Below are 23,086 nucleotides of genomic sequence, written 5' to 3'. Positions count from 1 at the left end.
CTGGACCACTTTATATAGAGGAATACACATATTCTCTTTCCAAAATGAGTTCTTGGTGTCTTTCATTTTCTAATTTTTTTTATTTCTTTCTGTCAACAATGGAGTCCTATCTTTAACCATGACCATAGTTTGTGCATTAGATGTTTGAACTTCGAAGAAATAACATGTCTTCTAGAAATGCAAATTAAATAATCAACAATCATGATTCACTATAAGAAAAGTAAAGTAATGTGAAAACTGGAAAATGCTAAACGAAAAGGCGTCTGATGGTCAAATTAACAAAGAAAATCGATAAAAAAAACTAATTAAGAATCAAAGTTTAAGAAGGGGAGAATAAAATGTAGCAGAACAGACATTTATACTTTTCTTGAGCACAGTTCTATCTGAAACTTCAATCTGTTTTCTTGGTGGTACTATAATGAGGGGTTATATTCTTTTACTCCATGTGTTATTGGTGTTCTTCAGTCTTGAGTTTAACTCAGCAACCAAGGACGGAGAAACCAAGTGTATGGAGAGGGAGAGACATGCACTCCTCATGTTTAAACAAGGTCTACAAGATGACTATGGCATGCTATCATCATGGAAGGAGGATCCTAATGCAGATTGTTGCAAATTGAAGGGTGTCCAATGCAACAATGAAACAGGCTTTGTTCAAAGGCTTGATCTGCATGGTTCGGATGCTAGTTCATTGAGTGGCAAAATCAATCCTTCGATAGCTGAGCTACAACATCTGACATATTTGGACCTCAGTTATTTATACACTAGAAGTAATGTTCCAAAACTCATTGGCTCCCTCAGCAATTTACAATACCTTAATCTCTCATATGGTGGTTATGTTGGCCAGATTCCTTATCAACTTGGAAATCTCTCCCAATTGCAAGTTCTTAGTCTTAGAAACAATAATCTTGTTGGAGCAATTCATTTTGAACTTGGAAATTTGCCACAATTGCGAGTTCTTGATCTTAGAGGAAATAATCTTGTTGGAGCTATCCCTTTTCAACTTGGAAATCTCTCACTATTGCAACATCTTGACCTTTACAGCAATAGGCTTGTGGGAGCAATTCCTCTTCAATTTGGAAATCTCGCACCATTGCAACATCTTGATCTTGCCAACAATAAGCTTGTGGGAGCAATCCATTTCCAACTTGGAAATCTCTCACAATTGCAGTATTTAGATCTTAGCCACAATAATCTCGTTGGAACAATTCCTTTTCGACTTGAAAATCTTTCATCGTTGCAGCATCTTCATCTTAACCATAATTTTCTTGATGGAGCGATCCCTTTCCAACTTGGAAATCTCGTACAATTGCAACATCTTGATCTTGGCAACAATGGGCTTGTGGGAGAAATTCCTTGTCAACTTGGGAGTCTTCCATGTTTGCAGCATCTTCATATTTCCTTCAATTATCTTGTTGGACCAATCCCTTTTCCACCAGGACATTTCTCACAATTGCAAGTTCTTGATCTTAGCTACAATTATCTTGTTGGAGCAATCCCTTTTCAACTTGGAAATCTCTCACAATTGCAATATCTTGATCTTAGCGTCAATAATTTTGTTGGAGTTATCCCTTTTCAACTTGGAAATCTCTCACAGTTGCAGTATCTTGATCTTGGCGTCAATAATCTTGTTGGAGTTATCCCTTTTCAACTTGGAAATCTCTCAGAATTGTGGTATCTTGATCTAAGCTGGAATAATTTTGTTGGACTTATCCCTTTTCAACTTGGGAATCTTTCACTATTGCAACACCTTGACCTTAGTGATAATTATCTTGTTGGAGCAATTCCTTCTCAACTTGGAAATCTTTTCCAGTTGCTAGTTCTTAATCTTAGCCACAATAATCTTGTTGAATCAATCCCTTTTCAACTTGGGAACATATGCACCTTGCAAGAATTTTGGGCTTTTGAAAACCGTTTGAGTGGAGAGTTTTCAAGTTTTATTTATAACTCTTCAAAGTGCATTGGATCCTCATTACAGTATCTGTGTTTATGGGACAATCAGCTTCATGGTACTTTGCCTAACCTTTCAATCTTCACATCTTTAAAAAAGTTGGCCCTTAATGACAATCAGTTAACTGGAGAAATACCTACAAGCCTTGGATCACTTGTGAAATTAAAGTATTTGGACTTGAGTGGAAATTATTTTGAAGGTGTCATCTCTGAAACCCATTTCACTAACCTCTCCGGATTGGAAGTCCTATTGCTAGACATGTCTGATAACTTGCTGACTATGAAGGTTAGTACTGATTGGGTTCCTCCTTTTCAATTAAGATATTTGTCTCTAGTATCTTGCAATTTGGATTCCAGATTTCCTAATTGGCTCCAAACTCAAAACAACTTAATCTATCTTGACATTTCAAATGTTGGAATTCTGGGTCTAGTACCTCAATGGTTTTGGGGGAAACTGCAATCACTAAGGACCGTGATAGATTTGACCTCAAATCAACTTGAAGGTTCCATTCCCTTGTTTTTCTTGCAAGCCTTTGCACTGCATCTTTCCAACAATAAATTTTCAAATTTAAATTCATTTGTATGTGGCAAAAGCATGCCTAGTACTACTACTACTGATTTGGAAATTCTGGATGTATCAAACAATCAATTAAGAGATAAGTTGCCTGATTGTTGGAATAAATTAAACTCATTAAAGGTTATTGACCTGAGCAATAACAAGCTGTGGGGAGAGATTCCCTTCTCAATGGGTACACTTGCAAAAATGGAGGCTTTGGTTTTAAGAAATAATAGTTTGACTGGTCAATTACCATCCTCCTTGGAGAATTGCTCCAAGTTGGTTTGGTTGGAGTTGGGAGAAAATAAATTTCATGGTCCAGTACCTTTATGGATTGGAGAGAGCTTACAACAATTAGCAATCTTGAGCCTTCGATTCAATTACTTCTATGGAAGCCTATCTTCAAATATTTGTTTTCTGAAGAAACTTCAAGTCTTGGATCTCTCACTAAATAACTTATCGGGAGAAGTCCCAACATGTGTAAAGAATTTCACTTCAATGGCTCAAGAAATTGCAAGCTCTGCTCCATCAATGGATCGTGTATATACATACAATACTACATATGGGGTTTATACTTTATACTGAAGAATATGATTTATACCTATTCTTGATGTGGAAAGGTGTAAATCATGGCTTCAAAAATGCAGATAGATTTCTGAAAAGCATTGATCTCTCAAGCAATCATCTCACAGGGGAAATACCAACAGAAATCGGGTACTTAACTAGATTGGTTTCATTGAATTTATCAAGAAACAATCTCAGTGGCAAAATCATTTCAAAAATTGGAAATTTGAAGTCACTAGAGTTTCTTGATTTGTCAAGAAACAATCTTTCAGGCAGGATTCCTTCTAGTATGACTCAAATTGATCGTCTAACTATGTTAGACCTGTCAAGCAATCAACTCTATGGGAAAATTCCAATTGGAACGCAGTTACAGAGCTTTAACGCTTCCAGCTTTGAAGGAAATCCCAATCTTTGTGGAGAACCACTTGACAAAAAATGTTCAGAAGAAGAGCCAATGGAACATCAGAAGCCACCAGGGCTTGCAAGAGATAATAATTCAGAATTTTTAGAAGCATTATACATGAGCTTGGGGCTAGGATTCTTCACAGGCTTCTGTGGCTTCATAGGAACAATATTAATACTACCATCTTGGAGAGATTCCTTAGGCAGGTTCTTGAACGCTTTGATAATCAAAATCTGCATGTGTTGGAAGCAGTGAATGTGGCTACTGGATGAATAATGAGCAGGTAATTATTTATGTTCTTTCATACTCTTTTATTTCCACTTTTACAGTTTAATTGAATCATGGTTGATTGTGTCTAGTACATAAAAATGCAAGAATTGTTAAAGCTATACATTGAAATTGCTTTGCATTAGTTTAATGTTGTTTCCATGTACTTAAATTGAATTTCTTTTGCAGGATTTCTTATTTCTATTGTATGGGATGAATGCATCTTCTGTTATTAACCATAGAACAACTGTACTCTGGTTAGCATGCTGCAGCATGTTTAATTATGTATAGGATGAATGCCTCTTCATGTGTACTAAATAAAATGAATGGCATTTAGTTAAAATTTTCCTTTGATTGTGTTTGGTTGCGTTTTGTTAGAATTTCAAGTATTGTGCTTTTGTAGTTTTTGAAAGGAAATGTTGTTGTTTCTGCTATCAAGTTATAAGTGATACATTCTCTAAACATAATCAGAAATGATTCTTCGCAATTTAGAATTGTTACTAGAGCCATTCTTTCTTGAAATAAGTTTTCCTACACTAACCATCCCTTTCTCTTACTATCAGATAAAAAAATGGAAATAGGCACACTCTTGTCTATGAAAACTATCAAATGAAAATTCTTTCTAATTTTATTTTTCTTATTGTTAATGATATATATCTGATATTCTTTATCCTATAGTAACATTCAACATCTAAGACCTTAAAGAAGAGAAGCGAGAGAACAAGTCATGGACTATGATATGCAACCCAGATAACGTGAAATAAGCTGTCTTTCCCCAAATAACAGTATGGACTATGTCTTGAATACTGAATCATCAAAATATCTCACAACAAAGTTATGATCACCATTTGAATTTAACATATTGGTAAGGTAAAAATTCACGCAATTTAGTCAAAATCACATGTTAACATTATCATAGTAATATAGACAAATGAACAGATTTTTCTTTTGTGCTGAAATGAACAGATGAATTTAACATTGCAAAATATTACATGTTTCAAATTATCTAAAAGAACTAGCTCTAAAATATTTCAGCAATGCTATCTATAGCCTGAAACAAATAAACACTAATTTAACAAAAGCTATTTTAACTTTGCGGGTTTGTTAGTTGTAACCATACATACATGATAGGCTGATTAGCTATTATCGAATGAAACATACAAAACTCAGATAATGATCTTTATACAATAAAAAGTAAGAATTTCATTTCTTGCCATATGGCATTTCTGAAAATGATGATATCAATTACTAACAAAGTGCGTAATTTTTTTTTATCAATAGTATTAAGTGTTGTGAAAAGGACAGTAATCAATTTTTCGCAATGCTCGTCATTAATTTTGTAAAGTAACAACTCGCCCTTAATAATACTCCCCTAAAGAGGTAACATTTCCAATGATTTTGGGAACACAATGCATTCACTTGAATATCTTGACATATCAACTAACAATCTAGAAGGCAAGATTCCAAAATCCATTGGAAACATATACACATACCATACCTTGCAAGAATTTTGTGCTACTGATAACAGTGGTTTGGGAACATACGCACCTGAGAGTTACAAGTCTAGGCAACAACAATGTCAAGGTTTCACAGCATAGAACACACTCAATTCTCCTTCCCAACAATTGGAATCCTTCAGGTCAATCTCTATCTGCAAGTAACAGTGTTGGGGAATTTCACCAAACACCTTCATCCTATTCCTACCTCAAGCTCGCTCGTTGATGTAAGATTGTGCCCCTCATAGCCTCATCTCCATTCGTCATTCATGTCCATGGCACCATGCATAAGTAAAAAAATTTAGCATCTTGAGCGAAATGTCTTCTAACATGTCTCAAGTTAGTTACTAGTTGTTTGTGAATCAACCTCGTAACGTGATTTCACCTTTAAAAGTATCAATGGATAAGTTATATTGTAATTTGTCATGTTGGGTACCTGAATTAGAGAAGTGAAATTTTGACACATGGACTTCAGTGTGGATTTATGTCGAGTTCAATGGACATACAAAGTACAAACATACATTTAAAATTGATGAATCATTAGGATAAGATAATGGCAAATTTCGTGATACCCACAATAAGTTATTTAATAGATTATTACTATGTTGTTCAATGTAAATTTTACATCTTCAAATTTTATTTTACTTTTCAATTAACTTCATTCCATAGAATTCACTTTTTAATGAAAAATGGACGAGTGGTGGAGATGAACAATGGTGGTACCGATGCGCGTCAAATGACCATATTTGACGGAATAACAAAGGTTAAAAAACACAACAAACAAATTTCACGTCTCTAACAATGGAATACTACATTACTATGATATAATGAAATCGAACTTTTTACGGATATATAAATTTTTACTACTATTTTAACTCATTTTGGGTACCACGCCTTGAATTGAGTCAAGGTACCACAACAAGCACCTAAAATAAGTTATCACAACACAACCATCAACATTAATTAACATATTAATGATTGTGATCATCTACTTGCACATTCATAATAACTTATTGTGTTCCTTAAATTACAATCATTGATTTCTTAATTAATGGATGTGATAGTTTATTTGTATTCTAAAAGTGAACTATCATTTTATAAGAGTCAAATTTGTAAACAATGGTTTTTTTTTCTTCTGCAGGTTTAATGTTATTTGAGTTGGGTATGACCACTATGGGGCTAAAAGCTCTTCATACAAAGATTTAAAGAAAATGCCTTCACATAAACTCAAACATGAGGCTTCTATTTAAGTTAGATCAATCGCAATTCAGTTAATCCAAGTGTATGAACAAGTTAATTAATTAGCGTCAACCTTTAATTATTTAGAATAGTGGAGTCACTTACGATAACGATTCCAACATTCAAAGTACTCCCTATGTTTCTATTTATAAGTCACAAATAACTAATTCTCTTAGATTAAGAAAAGTAGTTAGTAACAATAAATTTGTCAAGGAAATGATTAGCTTTCCTAGACTACCCTTATTTACTTTCCTATGATTTTCTCTCTCCATGTTAATATTCAAAAATTTCATAATCTCTTTTATATTAAATATGAGGGTGAATTTGGAAAAAATTATTTAATTAATGCTTCCTAGATATTAGAAAGTGGCTTATATTTAGGAACAAATTTTTTTCAAAAAATGTGACTTATATTAAGGAACGGAGGGAGTAGTTTAAGATGATCATAGATATGTAGAAAGTATGCATTGATTGTGACTAGAAATAACTTCGTTTTAAAAAAGCAAGGTTGTTTACCTTGGTGGTTATTTCACCCTATTTGGATAGTCTAGATATTCAGAGATGAATTTAAGAAATAAAGTTTATATCTCTTTGATTCGATGATATCCATAGCATTTGGGTCATGTTGGTCCTAATCAAGCTTGTCAGTAGAGCTACTCGATCGGTTGAACCAAATAGGCAGAGCCGAAACAAGTTAAACCGACATATTTCAGACCTGATATGAACTGGGCCAATGCAGGATGAACGAGTGAGGTCCATCACAACATTCTTTTTCCTCCCTCAAATTGACCAAATAGGTCCCATAAGCATAACAAGAGACCGACCAAGGCTTGTTGGTTACCGTGATTGTGTTAAATCAAGTGGGGACCTTGGTCATATAATTTTGGCTTCTTGTCCCCAAAGCAAAGCCTTTGGATTTTGGAACCGTCTCATCTTCATTCTCTTTTTCATCATTCCAAGCTTTGCTTCCCTTGCATCGAGCTCTTACTCACTTTTTCACCCACCAAAATTCACACCAAATCAACAAAGTCGGCTTTCAAGGTGATCATGTTCCTATTATTGTAATTATTTCAATTAACCACTAGCTCCCAAGTAACCTGCACGTAGCAGCCACCAACTTGAGATCTTTTAGGTTATCAGCAAAGTTAATGTTGGTTTTGTAGTATGGCCTTTCTTCATTCTACACGTATATGTGTTTCGGTGCTAAACAAAAAAGGTTGGGGAAGTTGTGGCTAATTCTTTATAAAAATGTCAATTAGTTTCATTAATTTATGCAATGGATTCTTTTCAAAGCACCGAAAAAGAATATGCAATGAATATTTTAACCAAATAGGATACATTTCATTCTTCCATTATGAAAATTTATAATAAATTAAAGGAGTTAACTAAAGTTGAATATCATTTTTCATCGGACTAAGTTTGGACCCAACAACTTTTTTAAAATTAAGGAACTAAGAACAAATTCTCAAAATTTTTATATAATGAATATGAATTAAAGGGTGTGCATTAATGTCAGTGTAAAATTTATTTACACGGCCAACCAATTAATTTCTGCTAAATAATAAAATGTATTTTTATTTTAATTAAAATTAAAAAAAAAAGTAGTTATTCATTCTACGTCGCATGATGTGATTGAATAATTGTAAAACTATTTCACACTGACGGCGTATATCCATTAAACTTAATAAATATTTGAGTAGATTTCCAAAATAAATAAGAAAATATATGAACATCTAATAATAGAAGTGTCCATTTTCCCACCACAAATTTATTAAAGTTTTTAAGTTATGAAATCACGAAGTGTAACGTAATGGTTGCTCATCAGTTTATTTTTTAGTTATGATGTTGGAAATTCAAGTTTTATTTCATCAAAGTAAAATATATTTTGTGATGAACTATTACTTCTCGTTTCTTGTTGGAAACATTTGTGATTGAAGAATTAATGAGTGAGGTTATTGATAGATACTCTTGGGTCACAAGAAAGGAAACAAGTTATAGCTAGGGGCTTCACTCTCTCTGCAGCATTAAATTAGAAGGAGGTGTTTCTGTTTTACGTCTATATCAAAGTTATAAATATTATTCCTCTTTCAGAATAATCAGTATAAATATAATCAAAAAAATATATAATATTTTTTTTTGAAAAGAAAAAAAAATAATAAAACAATTTACAAACATATAGTAATATTACTCTCTTCCCATGGTGTGCCTTCCAAACATGGGTGAGAATGTGAGATTGGAATCTCAGCTACATCTCTCTTTTCTATTTATTTCTTGTCCAACTCTGCTCAAAGAAACAATACATAAAACAAGTTACGACTATTTTTTTTAGGCCAAATTACAATTTACAACTTTTAACAAAACATTGACATTCAATTAACAGTACTTAATCCCTCCAAGTTAGAATTCTTAAATTATAACTTTAAACATACAGTTATATGGAATATCTAAAGACATTATTTTATTACCCATATAATAATCCAACCACAGTTTTTTTTAGATATCCAACCACAGTTAAGTATGTTGGCTATAGCGATGAATGAATGGTAATAGAAAAAGAAAAAGAAAAAGAAAAAGAAAAACACCTGCCTTGTCCCCTATCAGATTACCAAACCTCTCACCTACGTGCCTCTTTCCCAGACATAAAATAAAATAAAAAAAATGTTATTTAACTTTTTGAGTGAGAAATAAAATAAAATAATTTAACTTTTATAAATAACATTTTTTTTATTTTTGAAAAAAAAATGTGCTTTGTAAATGTCTTCTCATTTCTTTTTCTTTTCTTCATATTTTTCTCTTCATTCTACTTCTTCCACCTCAAAAAAAAGATATTCTGTTATAGTAACTTTAACATGATCAAAACTCTCTCAAAAAGTACAACTCATAGCAACCAAGCTCTCAACCTTACCCGTTCAAACAACTATCTTTTGACACATCATGTCTTTCGGGTCCAATCCAATTTGATCTTTTTCACTTCTAGTTTCAGGAGAATTTATTTATGCTTTTCCTCATTACCTCATATAAAATCATTTTTAATTTAATTTTAATTATTTTCTTCATGTGTTCTTCTTTTTGACTAGTTGTACTTTTTACACGCTCCGATTCTCTCTCTCTAAACTCTGTTTCTCCCTCCTCTGTCTGCTCCCATCACCCGCTTCGGCGACACCGCCGGAACTCGTACTCGTTGCCGGAATTTCTCTCCCGCCGCCGCAAACCGCCTCCTTCTCACACTTCCAATCAAACCGCTTCAACCGGGTTTCCTTTCGTTTCTCTCCCTAGTCCAAGTCGCTGCATGAGTTGAAGAATCAACGAGTTTGACTTGGAATTGTCAATGGGGTTACTGGGTTTCTAGTTTCTTTGCATAGGAACAGATCCACGAAGGTTTTTCGCATTCTAGAGCGAGAATAAGAAGTGGGTTTTGATTTTCAGAGAGAGAGATTGAGGTTGAGGTTTATCATGTACGGAGCTCTGAACAGCGATCGCAGAGGGTGGTGGAGTTCCGGTGAATCTTTCACCTGGAATGGCAGATCTTGTTAGCCACAGGAATGCCGACCGTGACATCGACCAGGTGAGTTACTAGTTCAATGTGAAAGTTCAACGTTGTGATTTTTCAGTCAAATTTTGTTGCTATGTTTCGGTTTACGGTCAAACATGGGAACTGGTTTTATTGTTGAAGGTGTTTTTTTTTTCTTATTTGGTGGCTAGGAATGTTATGATCATATGATCAAGTTGTTTTGTGTGTCTACTTGTTTGAACTGATTGGGAAATTTGAGGGAAGTGAGAAGCTGAGAATATAGTGAAGACATAGCGTGTGAATTTATGTATTGCGGCGTCTATGTTGTTTTGGGATGCCAAAATTAGGATGAAAATTTTGATGGGTTTTTGGCCCTAAATGGTGTGGTTGATTTAAAGGAATTGTTCCTTTATCAGCTGTGTTGGAATGGTGTGTCTTGAAAAGGAAAGATATGGCCGGCACCCTTGGGGCCGTGATATGGTTTGACTGACTTGAATTAAATTGTTAAAAGGTAAGTGCTAACTCTGTATGAGGGTAGATAAACTTTTGATGCCATCTTTTAATGATAACATTGTGAAGGGCAGCTCCTTATGAAAATGTCTTGGATCATTTGATTCGTGATGTTGTACCTTAAATCAGTTTTCTTGTAATGGCTGTACTAAGTAATAACTAGATGGAGTGATGTCTGAAGTAGCATTTGGATAATGAAATGGAGCCTACAATAATGTTGATTACTTGAAGAATAATAGTTATGTCCCTAGAAATATCTGTCCTGTAAAACAATTTTCAGCCATCTATTTTGGTGAAAATATTAAGTGGAAAACAGATTCGTCCAGAAGAAACTGAATGTTGTGAAATTACAGGAATTCTTATGAAACTTTACAAAATTTGTGTTATAATATGGCTTAAATCATGGTTATATTTCATTACTCCCGGTCCAGGCCAGCTATATATCTTACATAAATAATTGTTTGTCTGTTTAATCTTTCATTTGGTTTACCATGTTACCTTTTCATTGTGCAGGCATTGATTGCTTTGAAAAAGGGTGCTCAACTGCTTAAATATGGTCGTAAGGGAAAGCCTAAGTTTTGCCCATTTAGACTTTCCAGTGTAAGTTACATAAAATCCTTTTCAGGGAAGTGTATGTGGATTCTCTATATCGCTTGCTAATTATCATTGTGGTTGGACAGTACACAACTCATTATATTCTCAATTTCAATTAATCTGTGATAGATAGGTACTTCCACATGTTAGTTGATGTTATATGAATCACATAATAGGAAAGGACATTTGAATTGTATTTTCTATACTTTTATCTGCTCTTTTATTACACGTTAACGCTATTTTTAGGTGTCTTGCTCAGGAGAAATGTACTGATTGAAACCATTAAAAAGACCTAGTTTTAAATGGTTTTGTTGAAAACTGGTTTATGACAATGTTAAAGTTATAGTGGTACTAATGATATCAAATGCAATTGACGTAAGATTTCTGTGAGTAGACCTTACAGGGCACCATTCAATTCTTCTATAAGATTGATGTCTGTCATACACTCCTACTGTTTATCTTTTTTGTTTCCATATCCTTAATTTCATTAGCTAGGAGTGATTATTAAGGCTCTGTTTGCGAATCAGTACTGTACAACGCCATGTTAATGGAAAAAATATTTGCTTTGACGTTTTTGATCTTGGAAATTTGAATCCTACTTTCTGAGACATATTAAATGGATGTTTTGCTTAAAACAAACATACTCTAAGTTGTGATCTCTAGCTAACTTAATGTGTTGGTTGTAGATCCTGCTCCTAGTCTTTTAGTGCCCATTTTCTGTCTTTCCTTCTTTTGATGGTGCAGTCTATCCTTGTTTACTGCATTTGACAGTCATGTATTTCTAACTGTACTCATTATAATCTCCATAAACCACAGGATGAATTGTCTTTAATCTGGATTTCAAGTAGTGGAGAAAAAAGTCTGAAGCTATCTTCGATCTCAAGAATTATTCCTGGACAAAGAACTGTGAGAATTCTACCCTATTACTTTATATCATTCTAACGCCTGAGAGTTCTTTGTGATTAGCTAAGTGATTTTTAAGAATTGTTCTATAAATGTTTCTTCTCTGTTATTTGATTGTTTTTCTTATCTTCTGGCAGGCTGTTTTCCAACGATATCTGCGTCCTGAGAAGGACTATTTGTCCTTTTCACTTATTTATAACCACGGGAAGCGATCCCTTGATTTGGTTGGTGCTCAGCTCTGAAATTCCATGGAAAACTACACCATCTTTTATTTCTATTTTCTGCATTTTCCATTCTAACGAATAATTTTTCTTGTTGTGTTTCAGATTTGCAAGGATAAGGTTCAGGCAGAATTGTGGATTACTGGTCTCAAGGCACTGATTTCTTCTGGTCAAGGTGGGCGTTCCAAAATAGATGGATGGAGTGATGGAGGCCTATGTCTTGATGTAAAATTCCTACTTGTTGTCTTGTCTATGTAATTATTTCATCATTTTCCTTGAAATAAATGTTTTGGTGAATCTCAACAGGGAGAACTTATTGATTTTCTGCTTCATCAGAAAACTAGTTATTGTTTCCTTTGAGGGAAAAATAATCTTTATGTAATGGATTTGCATGACTTATCTTGAAAAACATTTATACTATAGTTTTTTGAAACAACAGTTTAGGAATAGTTGCTTTTGGCATTTGCCTATTTTAGTTTTTCTGTGCTGATTTCATTTGTAGGGAAATTATGGACTGACTGTATTAGAATTTTTAAATGCATCTATTTCTTATGATGCCATTATTCTCTGTAATAGCTTGAATGATTAAATGCATGGAATCTTGCATATAACTTTGTCTGGCTCAAAAACTTTCAGGATAGTAAAGACTTGACATCGAGTAGTCCTAGTGAAAGTTCGGTTAGTGCTTCACATACACAGGACACCAGTTCTCCTGATATTTCTGTTAGTGTGCCGAATACTTCTCCAAAGTCATTTCAACCTGAGAATACCTTAAATATTGAGAGGTCACATGCACCATCAAACCCGTCAAATATGCAAGTGAAAGGATCCAGTTCAGATGTTTTTCGTGTTAGTGTCTCAAGTGCCCCCAGCACATCCAGCCATGGGTCTGCACCAGATGATTACGATGCTCTTGGGGATGTATACATATGGGGGGAGGTTATCTGTGAGAGTGTTGTGAAAGTCGGTGCTGATAAAAATGGCAGTTATTTAAGCCCAAGGGCAGATATTCTCCTCCCCAAGCCATTGGAGTCCAATGTGGTTTTAGATGTACTTCAAATAGCATGCGGTGTTAAACATGCTGCTCTAGTTTCAAGGCAAGGTGAAATGTTTACATGGGGTGAAGAATCTGGAGGACGCCTTGGGCATGGTGTTGGGAAGAATGTGGTTCAACCTCGTCTAGTTGAAGCACTGGCTTCTACAACTGTTGACTTTGTTGCCTGTGGGGAGTTCCATACATGTGCTGTTACAATGGCTGGGGAACTCTTTACATGGGGTGATGGTACTCATAAAGCTGGACTTCTTGGTCATGGAACTGATGTTAGTCATTGGATACCAAAGAGAATTGCTGGTCCATTAGAGGGGCTTCAAGTTGCTTTAGTCACTTGTGGTCCATGGCACACAGCTTTGATAACTTCAACCGGGCAGCTCTTCACATTCGGTGATGGAACATTTGGTGTCCTAGGCCACGGAGATAGGGAAAATGTTTCATATCCTAGAGAAGTAGAATCCTTGTCTGGTTTGAGGACAATAGCTGTTGCATGTGGAGTGTGGCATACTGCAGCTGTAGTAGAAGTTATTGTGACACAATCCAGTGCAAGTGTATCGTCAGGTAAATTATTTACTTGGGGTGATGGGGATAAGAGTCGTCTTGGACATGGAGACAAGGAGGCCCGGCTTGAACCAACTTGTGTACCTTCACTAATTGATCACAATTTTTATAGAATTGCTTGCGGGCACAGTTTGACGGCAGGCCTGACCACGCCTGGACAAGTTTTTACAATGGGAAGCACTGTTTATGGTCAGCTTGGGAATCCCCAGTCTGATGGAAAGCTACCTTGTTTGGTTCAAGACAAGCTTGCTGGAGAACCCGTTGAAGAAATTGCATGCGGGGCTTATCATGTAGTTGTTTTAACATCCAAAAATGAAGTTTATACTTGGGGAAAGGGTGCAAATGGGAGATTAGGTCATGGAGACGTTGAAGATAGAAAAGCACCCACTTTGGTTGAAGCCTTGAAAGATAGACATGTGAAATATATTGCATGTGGTTCAAACTACTCTGCTGCCATATGCCTTCATAAGTGGGTTTCTGGTGCTGAGCAGTCTCAGTGCGCTGCTTGTAGACAGGCATTTGGATTCACTAGAAAGAGGCACAACTGTTATAATTGTGGACTTGTGCACTGCCATTCATGCAGTTCAAGGAAAGCATTAAGAGCTGCCCTGGCTCCTAATCCTGGGAAGCCATACCGTGTTTGCGATTCTTGTCATGCGAAGTTGAACAAGGTTATAGATTCTGGCAATAATAATAGGAGGAATGCTATGCCTCGTTTGTCAGGTGAAAACAAGGACAGATTAGAAAAGTCTGATCTGAGATTGACTAAATCAGCAGTGCCTTCTAATATGGATTTGATAAAGCAGCTAGATAGTAAGGCAGCCAAACAGGGGAAGAAGGCCGATACATTCTCTCTGGTTCGTGCCTCTCAAGCACCGTCTTTGCTACAGCTCAAAGATGTTGTCTTGTCTACTGCTGTTGATCTGAAACGCACAGTTCCTAGACCTGTTCTTACACCATCTGGAGCAAGTTCCAGGTCTGTCGTGAGTTCCAGGTCTGTCTCCCCTTTCTCTAGAAGATCGAGCCCCCCTCGTTCAGCTACACCTATTCCAACAACATCAGGACTTTCCTTCTCAAAAAATATTTCTGATAGTCTGAAGAAGACAAATGAACTATTGAATCAAGAAGTGCTAAAGTTACGCGCTCAGGTATGTTATGCTTCCTTCATTTGTCTTATTGGTTTGAGTTTGGCGAATAAACAATGTAAAACATGAGCAGTATCATGCCAGAAATGTTAATTTCTTGTCTTCGTGCTTATAATGTGATGTGCACTTATTACGGTATCAAGAGAGATCTAAGTTCTAATGTAAATCTTGTTAGGTTGAGACACTGAGACAGAGATGTGAACTGCAAGAATTAGAGGTTCAAAGGTCAGCAAAAAAGACTCAGGAAGCTATGTCACTGGCTGCTGAGGAATCTGCCAAATCTAAGGCTGCAAAAGAAGTTATAAAGTCACTTACAGCACAGGTTAAATTTTTTGTTAATTTTACTGCTTCCTGAAGTGTGATGTTTATTTTCATGTGACACTTTTTCATTTATGGCTTTATTGTGCTGGATCTTATTTTATTTTTTGTAGTTTTCATTCGAAGAAAATGAAAACCTAAATTAAACCATCTATCAAATTGGAACCTCTAATTGTAACAAAATACCAAGAGTTGGTTTTTGAGCAATGACTTTCGCTTTCACATATTATATTAACACCTACACTCCACGCTGAATACTGTTTTCCGTTTTTTTAAGAAAAAAATTCCCTACAGTTCCATTCCTTTTCCCTTTCATTGTATTTTTGTTCTATACTTGTGCTTATTGGTCTGTCACATTGTTTCAGCTCAAAGATCTGGCTGAGAGGCTTCCTCCTGGTATTTATGATGCTGAAAACATCAGACCTGCTTACGTGCCGAATGGTCTGGAGCCAAACGGCATCCACCATCCAGACTTAAATGGGGAGCACCACACCAGAGCAGAGTCAATCAGTGGCTCTAGTTTAGCTTCTGTAGGACTTGAATACTCTCTGATGAGTAGAATCGAGGGGACTTTGCCTGGAAGCTATGGTCTTTACCAGCAAAACCGCGGGCCTGTGACCACCAACAGAACAGAAGATTACCCGGACGTCAAATTGCCTAATGGCAGTAGTGTGATTCAGGCAAGCAACAGTAGTGTGTCAGATACTGTTGATGGTAGGGATTCTGGGAATTTCCAAGATGACGAGAGTGGTTCAAGATCAAGGAATGCTGTATCGCCTGCTGCTAGTAATCATGTTGAGGCAGAATGGATTGAACAGTATGAGCCCGGCGTCTATATAACACTGGTTGCCCTGCGTGATGGAACTCGAGATCTAAAGCGAGTGCGCTTCAGGTAATAGAAGAATTCTCCACAGTTCCAGGTTATGTTTATCTGGTTCAACTGGTATTTGTGGCTGCCAAATAAATTATTGGTTAATTGCCTTGTAAATAATTTTATTTCTTTCACTAACTCTGCATGTGGGTTGATTTTTTACTCCTGAAACCCTATCCATGTTTTAACTAAGATATTGCTTAAATTATATTGCAATCATCATCTTGCATGTGTAACATGTTTGATAATTAATGTGTATGCAGCCGGAGAAGATTTGGCGAGCACCAAGCAGAGACTTGGTGGTCAGAGAACCGCGAAAAGGTATACGAAAAGTACAATGTTCGAAGCACAGACAAGTCTACGGGCCAAGCATCACGCAGGGGAGAGGGTGCTGGTTCACCTGTTCTATAATCTTAGGAAAATAGATGGAGGGAAGTTCTCCATTAACATATTTTGTTGCAGTGAGCATCGTTTTAGGAAATCAAGAATATGAAAGGAACCAGGCACCCTTTTTGAGCTTCATTGTCTATCATTGTTCCCTTCAATCTTCTCACCATTTCTCTTAAGTTAAACGTCTTCATTTTATTTGGGCAAGTGCCCTTTACTGTTGTATTGTAGTGTATATAAAATCATCAATCGATATAACCTTCGTATTTTCTTTGTTTTCCCTCCTTGTCTCATCTCTTTTCTTAGCACTAGATGTATATCTCATGCATAAGATGTACTTGGTGATATTTTTTGTAAATCGATATTTAATTATTAGAGGGAGTAGTAATTTGTACTTGATTTAGCATTATTCTTTGTAAAGAAGCGTCCCCAGTTACGGAAAGCACTTGCAGATGTCATCATCAAGATACGAATGAATGTGCAGGTTGTGTGTATGTTTGGGTGCAAAACCCTTGCTATAAGTGGATATGGAAAGTTGTGTATGTTTTTAAATGTGTTATTCTAAGGAGCCCTTTTCAACAGAAGCTTCAAATACTGGTGTAGATGAGCAAGAAGCCCTGCATGCTTGTTAAGTGTTAACCACCTTTGACTTGCTCACATTTGATACAAATGATGAATGATTCTAAATTCCTCTCTAGAACATGTAACTTTTTCTAATAATATCGATAGATGCTTAAAAAAATTATGGGTTGGCTATGTTTTGGCTGCAGGGCTCTTCTTGTTTCTTGGCCTATTCATGACGAGCATGTTTCCCTAGATACTTTTTTACATGGTGGCTATGACTGGGAATTTGTGACACATGGACCGATTTCTCCAAACCGTTGAGTCATTACTCAATGTGTTTAACAAAATTTTCCAGCTTCGGCATATGATTCTCTGTGTGGCCAAATCCGCCAAAAGGAATTGGCTCTTCAATGAGTTCTTCGCGAGGCATTCCCAAAAAAATGTTTCTTCCATGGTGACTCTTCATCGGATTGTTGCCTCTACGTGTTTGAACCATTGTGATGGGAGTTGATTATCTTCCCCACATGCGGGCACCAAAATGTTATTTCAAAATCCAAGTTGCAAGATGCTCTAGATCTCTTGCGATGATGCACGGTTCTGAAGGATCTTCTAGCACAATAGTAAAGTGTTGACTCGGTGGGGGAGGTGTCTGCAATGGCACTCGGGTGCTCAAGTGAGTATGAGAGTGTTTCGAGAGAAGCTCAAAGTCATAGAAGAACAATGAGATAACAAAACGAGTAATGAACTACCAAACTTGGATTTATAATAGGCGTTGTAAGGTTCATGCTCGACGTTGTGCTTTGATGAATTGCAGTACTCTTTATGTAAGTCTTCTGAGATAACGTTTGTTCGTAAGTAAACCTTGCAGTGATGTTACATACGTGTCAGGTTAAGGTCGCTCGGCTGTAAGTTGGACAAAATGAAACTCGCTTCTGATCGTCTCGGTTGGCCAACATGAGTTATGGATCAATTAGTTATGGATCATTTGGGTTGCCTTCAAACGATATCGCATCGCAATTATGTACATATCTGAACACTATCAACACCCTGCATACACTTTTTTTCTCTATCCAATTATTTTTATTACATTATATTATATATCACGTCTCTTGATTATCTCATATAAGTGAATGTATAAAATCCGTTTTCCGGCCTCTTTCTTATATTAAACCAGCAAGGTCCACAGAAGAATAGGCATTAAAGGTGAGCAAAAGGATACAAAGTTGAAGCAACATAGTAGGTGCAGTGTAGTATAGGATAGCTCGGAAAACAAGGGTGTCCTCGTACGAACATTTATTTGCTACACTAGAAATCAAATCAAAACGCAACTATAGACGATTCGCACGTCAATTCCCGAAATTTTATGAGAATGTATGGTCACTCCGTGCAACAGTTACAACTTCTTATCAGCTTCAAAAGCTACTGCAGATTTCACACAAGGAAACTCAAGTTTTCAAGAACCACAAGAACAACAGTACTACAACTCATGATGAACTTGAAGCAGCAAACTAAATTCCTAATCTAACATTTACTTCATGAAAATTCATGGACAAGTTGCATATTGTTTTCTCCAAGAAGAAGAATAATGACAACACATGCATTTCCAGATCAAAAGTTTAGTACGTGTTTAGATATCAATTAAGTGCAACATGAACTGTTTACATATCGGTGCAACAAGTATCTAAAGATAGTGTTGCTTGTTAGATACACCCCAGAAGTGGATACACATAATTAAGCTTAATTTCAAAGGCTTTTCATCACCTTTATCTCTTTGCTTTCACAAGATCTTCAACCGAAGTCACAAAACACTTTCTTGGTTTGAACCCTCAAGCGTGTTCTACATGTATCCTTTACTTTGTCCCTTGAAAATGATATTAAAAATATAAACAGAAAAAGGTAAAGACAAAATATAATTAAGACACAATATACATTATGATATAAAAATAATTTTAAGAAATATTGGCCATGTGAATAAGAGCAGATATCCATCTATGGTTTCCCCAATGAGCTTTGCAATCCAATGCTGTTGTGCCTCCTAGAAGGCCCTGAAGGAGGGATTGGCATTGCTTTTGGCAACAAACCAAAGAAATTTGGAGGTGAAGAAGTGTGAGCCTTAGGTTGCACCCTGAAAACATGAGTGTGTCTAGAGCCATAACTATGGCCAAAGAAGCATAACAACAAAAGCAGCAGCACAAGCAACCCATGAAGGTGTCTTTTCTCCATTTTGTCCAACCAAGTGAGTACTTCCTTTATAGCAAGAGAAAGTGAAGGAGTTAAGAAGCAAGACAGAGAATTATAATGAATGGTGCAAGCTACAAAGATCTTTTGTTACATAATAAATGAAAGAATTTAAGGAGTGATTGTAGTGGCAAGAGAAGCTTGTTGGTGAAGTATATATGAAAGAATGGAAATGCTACCAAGTGCCATCGGGTGGAGTAAATGCAGCAGGGTCATGTGCTTTAGGATATGGTAGGTTGTAGCAATAAATGAGACAACATGAAACAATAGGACTTTTACCCAATTAAAACCAAGAGACTAGGAAAGCATTTAAGAGGCCTTGGAACGGGTCCTCGCTCCTCAGGGAGGGTGTTCTGAGTCTTAACAAGTTGTGACAGTTGAAACAAGCCAAAAGAGTATAACCAAAATGCCCAAACCAAATGAATTAAGAATGTGTTTGTTTTTTAGTTGAAAACACATTATAATGACATATTTGACTTTTTAAGACAGTTTTCCAACTGAGTAAAGTTGTTGGATTGAGAAAAATTATATTCACATTCTATTTAATGAATAAACAAACACACATTTAGTGAATGGGAGGAGAGGAAAACAATGGTACATATTCTTGTGTTTACATAAAGGATACATGTATTGAGAGCAAATTGGGGGGAGTTTTGTCTGGTTAGGTGGATCAGTGGGCCTTCATGGAAATTAATGGCCGACTAAGGTTCTGAAAGTCTGAATCTGTTGTGCTAAGTCTCCCACAGCAGCATGTAAATATGTCCCTCATCAATGACTTGGGTACTTCAGGGCATTCAATGAAGTGATGTCATATGTGGCTCTCTTTGTCTATCTCCTCCATGCTTTCTTTGGTGCAAGGTGAGAAAATGTTTTCAAGTTATTTGGTAAAATAGAAATAGAGGAGAACACAATGCAAATCCTCTAATTCCCCTTTGATCAGACCAGTCTAGTCAAATTACTGCAAGAGTGTTGAGATGGGAGGAACTGACAACTTTTCGATGGTTTGGATGGAGTGTCATGGCTCCGTCATCAACAACGTCTAGGAGTGGGTTCTAGCAATGACACTTTGATGCCTATGTTAGATATTGGGAAGAAGGGGATATTGCAATTATGAGTTGGGGAAAATGTATGTCTACAGTTACTCCTTTAGGCACCTTTCATGTGGGAGTGAGAACTTGAGATATACAGGAGGTAATTAGTGCGGGCTATGATCCCGAGTGTTCGTCGTTGGATCTCTTGTCCATCCCTTGAATCAGAGGGCTAGGTTTCGCTCGTGTGCGATGCTCGAAGTTGCGAGCTCCACGTCTACGCATGAGGCTAGAGGATGAGACCTTTGATAGGACGTAGTGAGAAGACGTAGGTAAATGTCCTCGTTCGTGAAGTCAATGGTAAACGTAGGTAAAGATGATGAGGAAACTCATTAGTTGGAGAGTTGGGGTTGAGATGATCGGGAGGCCTATGATCGTTGAACGGCATGGCCTGGTCGAGTTTGGATGAGATCGGAATAGACATAAGAAAAGTGTCCCTCAACTCTAGTACCCAGTCAAGCGAGTGCCAAGAGTTGCAAAGAGGTTGAGATTGGGGAGCAGTGTTGCCTGGTTGGGTGATATTATGGTCGGAGTGATCGTCGGAAACTCTCATACCCCATAATAATGGGTCAATAAGGTTGTATTACTCATATTCAACATCAGAGACCTGCCCAAATTTGTTTGCATGACCAAGAATATTAAAAATAGGGGTAATATACCAATTTTAGTTTCCCTTTGTAAGGATTTTTATAGGAAAATAAATTATATGATTAAATATCCTTACTCATATATTAAAACTCAAAATCATTGGCTTGTGATGTAGTCGATCGTATTAGGAGCATGATGGTGAGATTTCAAAGTATTCAGATCAATCATGTGAGCGGGAAAGGAATAATACAGCAGACTGTTTAGCTCGTGAGACGGGGAGATGTGGCACCCTAGTCTAAGTTTGGAGGAGACCTCCTTCCTTTTCTTTGCATCTTGTATTTAGATGTTGTTAGCTAGTTTTTCTTTTTTACTGTTAATTTTCCTCATGTAATTAAAAAAAATACATATTTTGAAAGTATGGGCGAAATAAGTAAATTTATTTAATATCCAAATTTCTTCTTGAACCAACTATAGAAGATTTGTTTTCTCACCTTCTCGCTCTTGGCAAGTGCAACTTGTTCATATGCTGCGTGAAGGAAATGCATGTGCTGACTTACTCGCGAAGCATGGTGCTAACCAGGAGGAGGAGTTGGTGATTTTACAGAGTCCCCCAGCAGAGTTGAGTAGCTATCTCCTGGCGGGCGCGTTAGGAGTTTCGTTTCTGAGGCCTTAGCCTCGTTTTTCTTGTTTCTGTATTTCTTTTATCCTTGCACCAAAAAAAAAGAGTTGGCACTTGCGCAGGTGAGGGATGAGGAGTGTCTCCTTGTTCCCATCTCCGCACCCCTTCTCTTATCCTCATCCCATTCCAAATACTTGCATAGGGATATTTGACCCTCGTCTCCATTCCTGGCCTCCCCATATGTCCTTGTGGAAACCTTTATTTATCTTTGAAATTTATAAAAATGAAAGAAGAAAGTGAATAACATAAAAAATATGCACTAAATTTAAAATCACAAATGAATGTATATTTTGCTACATTAAGTTCATCATAATTCTACAATTAATTTCAATTAAAATTTAACATTAATAACTATGTGAAATCTTTAAATTTTCCGGTGTAAAAAAAAAAACTATGTGAAATCTTCAAAGTAAACAATTTGAAATGTAAATGTTAGCATTTAAATTTTAATTAAATGATTCTCCCCTCCCCCCAGGTTAAGGTCTTTATTATATTTTTATCTATTTTTTTTTGTCAAGGATATTGTTATATTTTCATACACATGGGGCGAGAACTCTGTAAGAGTAGGAAGTATGATCTCTATCAGTCTATCTTCATCGTCATATTTGTGTCGATGAGATTTTCACTCCATTGTTATCTCATATGGAAAAAAAAAATTCCAAAATGGGATCCAAACTCCAAATGGGGTAACCAAAAAATTAGGTAGTTTGTGCAGGGATCTCCATCCTTATGTTATTTTTTTAAATTGACCTGCATTTAAATTAAATCAAACTAGGCGAATACGCCATTACATCATTGATCACCAAGTGATCCACAATATTCATCTTATGTAAAAGTTATGGTTCATATTATACATTTTCTCTATTTTTATCTAAGCAGCTACCATGTTTGAGTAATTTTCACATTGGCGCTCCTCCCTGAAAATCCCTTATCTCTCACAATCTCCTTTGAACCAAAGATAGCATGTGACAAAAATATAATTTGGTGCAATTCTTCTTCTTTAAAATTTATTAAAACTGATAATGTCCCTTATTTTAAATGGAAAGTCTGCCTGCGTACACACAGAAGATCAGGGAATTGAATTTGATGAAGGAGGCGAGCACTGCATAAGCAGCAGGGTCGGCAAAAGGATTGGGGTTTCTTTGACATAATTAAGTTAAGGGCCCCATGAATTGAGGCACATATATAGAGTTGGACCCACGTGCTCTGTGAAAATAGGGACAAATTGATGAGAATGAGATGGTTGATTGTGTTGTAACTTGTAATAACTGCTTATAACTTCTCACCACAAGGAAATATCCATTCACAAAAGAAAAGAAAATGTTATCATTACATACAATTGACGTACTAGTTAGCAGCAGTTTTTAACCGTAACTAGCTAAGTG

General features: G+C 36.3%; 1 protein-coding gene and 1 pseudogene across 1 annotated transcript; both read left to right on the top strand.

Annotated features, from left to right (window-relative positions):
- The first annotated feature begins 361 nt into the window (after positions 1-361).
- LOC130716829 (receptor-like protein EIX2) lies at positions 362-4,215 on the top strand (annotated as a pseudogene).
- Positions 4,216-9,541: 5,326 nt separating this feature from the next.
- LOC130716828 (PH, RCC1 and FYVE domains-containing protein 1) lies at positions 9,542-16,930 on the top strand. The gene is made up of 9 exons (XM_057566836.1): positions 9,542-10,037; positions 11,007-11,093; positions 11,904-11,993; positions 12,128-12,214; positions 12,317-12,436; positions 12,848-14,971; positions 15,144-15,290; positions 15,652-16,178; positions 16,421-16,930. The coding sequence occupies exons 1-9, from the start codon at positions 9,990-9,992 to the stop codon at positions 16,566-16,568; spliced, it is 3,378 nt and encodes a 1,125-aa protein (XP_057422819.1). The 5' UTR covers positions 9,542-9,989; the 3' UTR covers positions 16,569-16,930.
- Positions 16,931-23,086: the final 6,156 nt, after the last annotated feature.

This window comes from Lotus japonicus, chromosome 5 (assembly GCF_012489685.1).
Source record: "Lotus japonicus ecotype B-129 chromosome 5, LjGifu_v1.2".
NCBI lineage: Eukaryota > Viridiplantae > Streptophyta > Magnoliopsida > Fabales > Fabaceae > Lotus > Lotus japonicus.
The sequence above is the reverse complement of the archived record's forward strand: the minus strand, read 5'-3'. Positions and strand labels throughout refer to the sequence as shown.